Genomic DNA, 9,442 nt, shown 5'->3' on the forward strand with positions numbered 1-9,442 from the left:
TGTCACTAACATGCTTCTAGCATGTTTCTGTGTGTTTGTAGCATGATATAACTATTTAGCATGTTGCTAACATTTTTCTAGCATGTTTAACATGTTGCTATCATGTTTTCAACGTTTTACTACACTGCTAGAATGTATTAGCAAGCTGCTAACATGTTAATAGCATGCTTTATAACGCTGCTAACATGTTTTATCACACTGCTAGCATATATGTAGCATGTTATAGTATGCTGCTAACATGTTTTAGCATGCTGTTAATATGGTAATATCATGTTTTATTACGCTGATAGCATGTTTACAACACTTTTAGCATGTTTTTGAACATATCGTTAACATGTTTTAACACATTGCTAGCATATATTAGTATGCTGATGATAGCATGTTTTAGCATTCTGTTAACATGTTTCTAGAATGTTTTAACACAATGCTATCATGTTAACATGTTGCTAACATGTTTTGTGTGTTTGTAGCATAATTTAACATGTTAAAATGTTTGAAACTGTTTTAGCATGTTGCTCACACTTTGAGCCTGCGGCTAACATGTTTCTAGCATGTATAGCATGCTGCTATCATGTTTCCAGCATTTTAATACACTGCTATCATGGTTTATCACACTGCTAACCTGTTAATAGCATGTTTTATCACACCGATAACATGTTTCTAGCATGTTATAGCATGTTGCTAACATGCTTGAACACTCTTAGCAAGTTTCCAACATTTTAGTACACTGCTAGCATGTTTTAACATGCTACTAACATGTTAATATCATGTTTTATTGTGCTGCTACCATGTTTTATCACACTGATAACATGTTTCCAGCATTTTAGTACACTCTAGCATGTTTCAACATGCTGCTAACATGTTAATAGCATGTTTTATCACACTGATTTTCTAACATGTTTAACATGCTACTATCAAGTTTCCAACATTTTTGTGCACTACTGGCATGTTTTAACATGCTGTTAACATGCTATTAGCACATTATAGCACGTTGGTAACATGTTTTACCTTACTAGTATTTTTCCAACGTTTTAACACATTGTTAGCATGTATTAGCATCCTGATAATATGTATCTAGAATACATTGCTAGCATGTATTAACATATTAATAGCATGATCTTAGCATGTTTAATACATTGCTATTATGTTGTGATGTGCTACACAAGTGAGTTCACTCAACATTGATTACTGTAACACCAACAAATTCTGTTTTTATGTATAGGCCTAGTTAGGTATATAACAAGGGTTTTTACATCAAATTCAAGTTAAAGTACATAAAAGTTGAAGCGTGATGCAAAATTGGTGCATGTATATTTAAGTAAATTCAACACATCATTTTAATCAGTGCAGTTTATGTGGGATTCAACCCGTTACATTTTTGCCAATTAAAAGTAGTTGTTCGTATATTTAGAAAAGAGTATTTAGGAATGAGATCTATTTCATTGTGTTTTGAGTAGCATGTTGCACTGACTCACACACACACACACACACACACACACACAGTCTCTCTCTCTCTCCTGCTCTTACCGTAAATGTGATCTGGCCTCAGGCAGATCTCGCTCACACGGAGGATCATCTTACATTATTTTTACTGGCTCGTATCCATGTCAACCTAAACACACACACATGCACAGTGAAGAAAACACACACACACACACATTGATTGAGACTGATGATTAGTATTAACTATAATGAACAGTTATAAAAATACATGTCTAAAATATAGGGAAAATGTGTTTTTGTGTAAAAGTAATTTAAAAAAAAAAGAGCAAAGTTGGCATGTTTTTGGCAGAATGAGACCTCCTGCTCTTCATCTGAATAAAACAAACGTTCAGCCAGAGAACTGCATGTACCAACCGCCCGTGATCCAGGTAAACAACAACAACACACTGACCTTGGCCTCATGACACACACACACACACAAAGGTGAATGTATCTGAGGGGGATTTTTCATGTTATTTCTACCACTGCTGTGCCAGTGTCCTCTCCTCGTGGCACAGTGCCACACACACACATACATACATGCCACACACACACACACACACACTGCCCACTCCAAACAGTGTTACTGTAAACACCCCCCCGCAAAACTACTGAAATTCAGCTCTGTCACAACAGCCTGACAAAGTCACACACTTATCCAGAAAAACAACTAAAATTAAAAAAGCAGAAATCAAGTTTCCAGACACAGAACATTTCTTAATAAGCAACACATAACCATGTTTGTCAATGATTTCTGAGACTTTGTGTGCTCCAACTTTACCATTCTGAGCAAAAACACATACCGCATATTAAATCAGAAATTATAAACTAAATAAATAACAAATAAACAAACAAATGTTTTTATAAAAATATATAATTTTTTAATGTTGTTTAATTGGCTATTTAATAAAATATTTATTAATAATTCTTATCAATAATAAATATTAAATACATGTATATCAATAACAAATATTAATTGTAAAAGAAAGTACATTTTATAAAATACTGGTAAACACGTATTCATATTTATTATTCATTAATAATAATAAACCATAATATTTTTTATAAAATATATAAATACATTTGATAAAATGTTTTATATTCAGTAAAATAATTTATTAATAATAAATGTTTTTATTTATATTAATATTAAGAAATATGATTAATAAACATTTTTATAAAATATATAAATACATTTTATTAAATGTTACTTATAATATGTATTATTTTAATAATAAATATTTTCATTTATATTATTATTACATATTATTATTTTTATCAAATATATAAATACATTTTATAGCATTTATTTTAGATTTATTATATATTAAAAATATTAATAAATTAACAATGTTCTTAATTTATATTAATATATGTTATGTTTTCATAAATGTAGGCTATAAATGCATTTTATAAAATATTTTATATTCAACAAAAACTAAGATTAATATGTATTATTTTAATAATTAATATTTTTATTTGTATAATAAATACATATTACTAATCAATATGATTATATTTTTTATAAAATATATAAATAAACTTTATAACATTTATTTTATATTTAGTAAATATATTTATTAATAATAATAATACTTTTATTTATATTACTGTTTTTACTAAATGTTTTATAAATATAGGCTATAATTACATTTTATATTCAACAAAAACTTTTACTATTAATTATTATCAATAATAAATAGATATTAAATAAATAATATTTAGACATTAAATAGATTTATATTAATAACAAATATTAATTAATACATGTTCTTATAAATTAAAGTACATTTTCTAAAATACTATTTTATATGTGTATTTATTAATAATAATAAACAATAATATTTTTCTAAAATATATAAATTATACATTTGATCAAATGTTTTTATTCAGTAAAATATTTATTAATAACATATATATATACATACATATACATATATAAGAAGTGATTTTTTTAATAAAATATACAAATGTTATTTTATATTCAACTATATTCAAACTTTCATTAATATATATTGTTGTAATAATAATGTTTATTTACATTATTAATACATATTATGAATCAATATTATTCATTTTTATAAATGATATTATATAATAATCTATTATTATTAATAATAAATGTTTATTTATTTATATGAATATGTTAATAAATGTTTTATAGACTATAATTACATTTCATAAAATATTTTATATTCAACAAACACTTTCATTAATATATATTATTTCAATAATAAATATTTTTATTCATAATATAATTAATAAATAAAATTAAGAAAGTTTTTACAGAATATATTTATACATTGTAATATTTAATCATTTATTTCACTTACAATAAAGCCAAAGCAGAAATCTCTGCTGATAATGTAACGCTTGTGAAGTCAGCTGGTGTCTCACTGTACAGCAGACACTCATCTCTCTCTAGATCACAGTAAAGCAGCTGCATCATTTCGGCTCAGCCCGATCACATGCCGCTCTCTGAGGACAGATGGGATAGGTTACATTAACTCTCGGGCTGCTTTCAGGTGTGTGGAAATGAAACCTGACATGCTAGACACACCGCAGGTGCAGAGCGGGACATCACCACATCACCCCTCTGTTGCCGTCCGGCTCTGAAGCACCTGAGAAGAGCAAAATGATCAAATAACAATCTGATTCACCCTCGGTTTCTCTTTAATATGACTTTCTTACATCACACAAACTCGATGCGACTTAAAAGGCCTTAAAGGGACTGACCTGGAGTCCATTTCTGCCAGTGAAAATCTGATATTCCCTCAAAGTGACTGCAAACATGTGAGCGCTGACCTTATTTATAATTAAGTGAACATTAATGGCTCACAGGCCTAATTATTGAGGCTATAGATTATGATTATATACAGCATCATTGTTATATATAAATGTAAAGCTCTAGAGTGGTATGTTATAAATCTTTTAATTTGAAAGCAAAACCTGTATTTTGAGCTAAAATATTCAAACGATGAATAACGTACTGACATGGTTTTTATCAGGAGATCAGTGTTTAAACTGATAATTGACTGTTATTATACAATTAAAAAGTTTTTTTCTGTATGTTTGGGAAGTCTAAGTTTGTACTTTTGTCTGAATTTCTGTGCTGGTTTGGTTGTTTCGCAGGTGTTTCTGATGAGCGTCGAGAACGTGCCTTTACGCAGCAGTCCAGATAAAGAGGGCGGGGCCGCTCACACTCCCTCAGTGAGGAACACCACGTCATGATGCCCATATTTGGACTGTAAACTTCCTACAGGAAGCGGGTGTCTGAGGGTCCGTGGTGATCAGGGAATGTTTGTTTTTCGTCTTTTTCACTAAATTGCAGATTCAGCAAGTAGAAAATTAGGCCTACTTTAATTGTTTTAAGTATTATGACCAATTATTTTAGACAATTACGAAAACATACGAAAAAAGAAGATATTTTAGAGCTGTGCTCAATAATAAACAATGTTTTGATAATAATGCCATTTTTATTTGTTTTATTAGGTAGCTACACAAATTCAGGTAAACTGGGAGACTTTTTTGTCATTGAGGTGACCGGGAAAAACATGTCCCGCGATAGCTAGGCTACATAACACGAACGCGCATCAAAAACATTTTAAACCCTAAAATAACAAAAATATATGGTATTTGTCCAGCTAAAAGCCTACCTGATAAATCCAATAAATCTTTTAGCAGAAAGGATCTCGGCAATGATTCAAATGAGATTATTACATATATTCCCTAAATCGTTTAGTCAATAATTTCAAATCGTGAGGTAAAATTCGCCCTGCTAGCTTCGCCCTCGGGCTTGTTTACTGTCCCAGCAGTTCCCGAAAATGACGTGTGATGCGCGTGACGTAGATGCTGCGGGGGGGCGTGGCCAGCTGTCAGTGCAGGAGTTGCTTATAAAAACGAATCGGGATACAGATCCACACGAAACGAACGCATCAGAGCAAATCAACCGAACATCTCTCTCAAAGAGCGTTCACTTTCAACAGACAACCTCTTAGACTTATTCAAGAGCGTTTCATTGCTGCTGTCCTTCACATCTTTGGGACTTTTTGGTTTGTGTTTAATTCATTCAAGAGGAACAGCGATACATCGCACTCCAGGAACGGGACAGAACGCTGTTACATTGACTGTCATCGTTATTCGCGCTGCTTATTTTTGGGACGGTTTTACACTTGAAATAAGCCGCTTTTCCAGAAGAACTCTATGAGTACACAAATGGAGCAACCGTTTTATCACGACGACTCGTTTCTGTTGGGTTACGGTCACAACGACGCCGCACTACATGACTATAAACTCCAGAAGCAGAGTATGAACTTGAACCTGACGGAACCCTTTCGGAGCCTCAAATCGGACCTTTATCAGACCGCCGATGTCGGCTCGCTCAAACTCGCCTCTCCGGAGCTGGAGAGACTCATCATCCAAAACAGCAACGGGGTGCTGACGACCCCTACACCGGGCCAGTACCTCTACGGTCGGGGAATCACCGACGAGCAGGAAGGCTTCGCGGAGGGCTTCGTCAAGGCTCTGGATGAGCTTCACCAGATGAACCAGATGCCCCCGCCCAACGTCTCGATTGGAGCCGGCGGCGTGACGACGTGCTCGACAACTGCGTCCGTTTTCGGCTCCTCCCTGCAGTCTGAGCCTCCCATTTACACAACGCTAAATGCGTACTGCCCAGCACCCAGCCACCCGTCCACCACCATCAGCTACCTGCCGCCCCACATTCAGCAGAGTCAACACCCGGAAAACACGCACGCGTTCCAGCACTCTCAGCGCTTCGTGCCTTTGAAAGAGGAGCCGCAGACCGTTCCCGACATGCACAGCAGCGACGGTTCGCCACCCATGTCCCCGATCGACATGGAGAACCAAGAACGCATCAAGGCGGAACGCAAAAGGCTCCGAAACCGACTGGCAGCCACCAAATGCCGCAGGCGCAAGCTGGAACGCATCGCGCGGCTGGAGGACAAAGTGAAGGTACTGAAGTCCGACAACGCCGGGCTGTCCAGCACAGCCTCCGTCCTGCGGGAGCAGGTGGCCCAACTCAAACAGAAGGTCCTGAGACACATGAACAGCGGCTGTCAGCTCATGCTGACCAGTAAGATGGAGGCGTTTTAAACGCAGGTGGACTTTCAGAAGTAAATATAACACTGGAAATTGTTTGTGTTCCACAACTGAACGGCACTGGGAACTCTCAAGCTCTCAGCTGAGTTATTTTGGACACATCCTGGGTTCCGATAAAAGCTCGTAGCGAACCCTAGTCCAGAAGGGGGGCAGAACGGACTCTGAGCCCTCCAACGCTGGGCTCCAAGACGAAGTGGAAAGGCTCCGTATCAATAATGTGTTTTTTTGTCATGATCAATTGTGTATTTGATCATGTGAACGCATCTGATATTGTTGTGCAACCGTTCCTGAACTCATAAATTATTGTAGGCTACTGGTCAGGTTGATCCTGACGCTATGTTACCAATGTCATATGTTTACAATGTCTTTTTTATGTGTGCGCTGTTTATTTAAGTAAAGATTTTGAAATATATCTTTCGAGTGTATGGCTTTTCATTTGTGTTATGTTGTCATGCAGTTATGTAACTCTTATGCTGACCGTTCCTCGAAGTCCACCCACAAAACCGTCTGAAAACACGACAATTTTAGCTTATTATGCCTTAATTATATTAATATTCACTCTTTGTAAAGTAATCAGCTGTTGTCTGGGGGTTGTGTATTGATTATAACTTCGTGCGTTTTCGTATTCGCAAAGGGGGCACTAGGCCTTTCCTGCTGACGTCAAGCAGCACATCCAAATATGGTCGTTTTTGGTCCTCGTACGTCACACCCCGCCCACAAGCTCGGGTGGAGAAGTTTTTACCGCTCCAGGATCAGCTAGGTTGGAGAACAGCGAGGGGGTTTCCGAAGTTGGATAAGACCACTTTTTAGCATGTGGGAAGGTGTGTGTTTCCAAAGAGTTTAGTGGGTAGAACGCTTACAAGGGAACAATGATGCAGCCTCTAATAACTTAGAATTAGGAATAATTCATACACTTTCAAGATATAGAATCCAACATTCTAGAATTATAAAATCATATTTATTATAATAGCCTATATTACGCAAAACATATTTATTATTTAATATATAGGCCTATATAAAAGATGCTGGGTTGTTTCAACCCAATTTTGGGTCAAATATGGACAAACCCAACCATTGGGTTAAATCTCTAAATACATTTTTTTTAACCCAACAGTTGGGTTTGTCCATATTTGACCCAAAATTGGGTTGAAACAATATATTTATTATAATATTTACATATTCAAATTTGACTATAATTACACTCTAAAAAAAATGCTGGGTTAAAAACATCCCAAGTTGACTTGAAAATGGACAAACGTAGGGTTAAATGTTTGCCCAACCTGCTGGGTAGTTTTATTTAACTCAACTATTGTTTAAAAATGACTGTATTGCTTGCTTAAAATGAACCCAAAATATGTTTAAAATATGAAATTAACATTTATTAATATGTTTAATAAATGAACATTAATTAAACAAACATTTATTAAATTGCTTATTAATAAATGTTCACCTTTTGATTATTATTGTTGCCATGTGACTGATTTTTAATTTCCATCCTTTGGGCTTATTTAAACCTAACCATATAGTAATTTTTAAACAATAGTTGGGTTAAATAAAACTGCTCAGCACGTTGGGCAAACATTTAACCTAAGAATGAATCTAAATCGATCTGTTATTAATGCAGCGTAAAATATTGTAGATAACTGTTTTTTATGGGAGAACAACTTCCAGAAAACCAGGCTGGTTTAATCTATTTTTATTTCAGCCTAAAATTTAGTTTAAGTCCAATTATAACTAAACTGGCTATTTTCTGTATTAGCAGAATAATCTGCTCTTAATTATATTTCTGAACGGTTTGCTGCTTTGGATGTCTTCTGGAGATGAATTAATCTTTTGGGAAATGACTGCGACCTCTGGAATGACTGAACCGGAGGCGCGCACGGCAGGGGCGCGCGTAGGTGGTCGGCGCGCATGAGATCTATAAAGAGAACCGGTCTGGCACTGCCGCTGGAATAAAGAATATTAGCATGAAAATAAGTGACCCTGAGCTGATCTTTCTGAAATAAGTACCTCAATAACCGTTTTACTTAGGCTATTAAATATTTAAACATGAATCCACTACAATAATAGCCTATGTTTTTGGACATTCCATGGTAGTTTTATGTACTTTAGTATCATGAAAATACCATCATAGTAGCTACACTCTTAAGAAAAATGGTTCTAAATAGACACAAATTGGTTCTTTCGTTTTACATTTAAAAATTAATGAAGACCAAGTTCCAGTAAAATATCTTAACAATCCTCTATGATGTCTTATGTCCACCATTATGTGTGTATTTTGAGTGGCAGTTTCTCTCAGATGATGAGTTGACAGCATCTGAAATACACAATTGATTTCAAAGTTACAGTATGACTCTTCCATTTGTTTATGTAAAAAACAATTGTTTATGAAAACCAAAATCAGCACAATTGGACAGTAGGCCTATGTGAGCCCTGTACAATGTTAAAAGAAAAGTTGATATAAAGTCATGGGATATTTTTATGCATAAATTAATAATTAAAAAATCTAACAATATGGATCATAAAATCTCTGTTACTATCTTAGTAGAGAAGAGGAGTAGGCCTATGATTAGGCCTATCCTTAACTGAACAGAGCTGCTCACACATGTTCTGTTAAACTAAAAAGAGAAAAAGAAATGAGAAACCAGTTACAATGTTGAAAGTCAAAATTTATAGACATTTTAAGAAAGAAATCATTAACCTGTTGAGAATGTTTAGACAATCTGTGTAATTGAATGGTTGAGCTCCAGAAAATATGTAGAGGTGGCTTTGACGGTTACAGATTTGAAAAACAAAAAGGCGGGAATAAAGAACCCTATAAACTCTAACATAAAGACCT

At 34.6% G+C, this 9,442-nt stretch overlaps 1 protein-coding gene across 1 annotated transcript; it reads left to right on the plus strand.

Moving 5' to 3' along the window:
• Nucleotides 1-5,388: 5,388 nt before the first annotated feature.
• Nucleotides 5,389-7,015, plus strand: junbb (JunB proto-oncogene, AP-1 transcription factor subunit b). Its single transcript, XM_067381189.1, has one exon. The coding sequence runs from the start codon at nt 5,686-5,688 to the stop codon at nt 6,595-6,597; it is 912 nt and encodes a 303-aa protein (XP_067237290.1). The 5' UTR covers nt 5,389-5,685; the 3' UTR covers nt 6,598-7,015.
• The last annotated feature ends 2,427 nt before the right edge of the window (nt 7,016-9,442 follow it).

Source organism: Chanodichthys erythropterus, chromosome 3, assembly GCF_024489055.1.
Source record: "Chanodichthys erythropterus isolate Z2021 chromosome 3, ASM2448905v1, whole genome shotgun sequence".
Lineage (NCBI taxonomy): Eukaryota > Metazoa > Chordata > Actinopteri > Cypriniformes > Xenocyprididae > Chanodichthys > Chanodichthys erythropterus.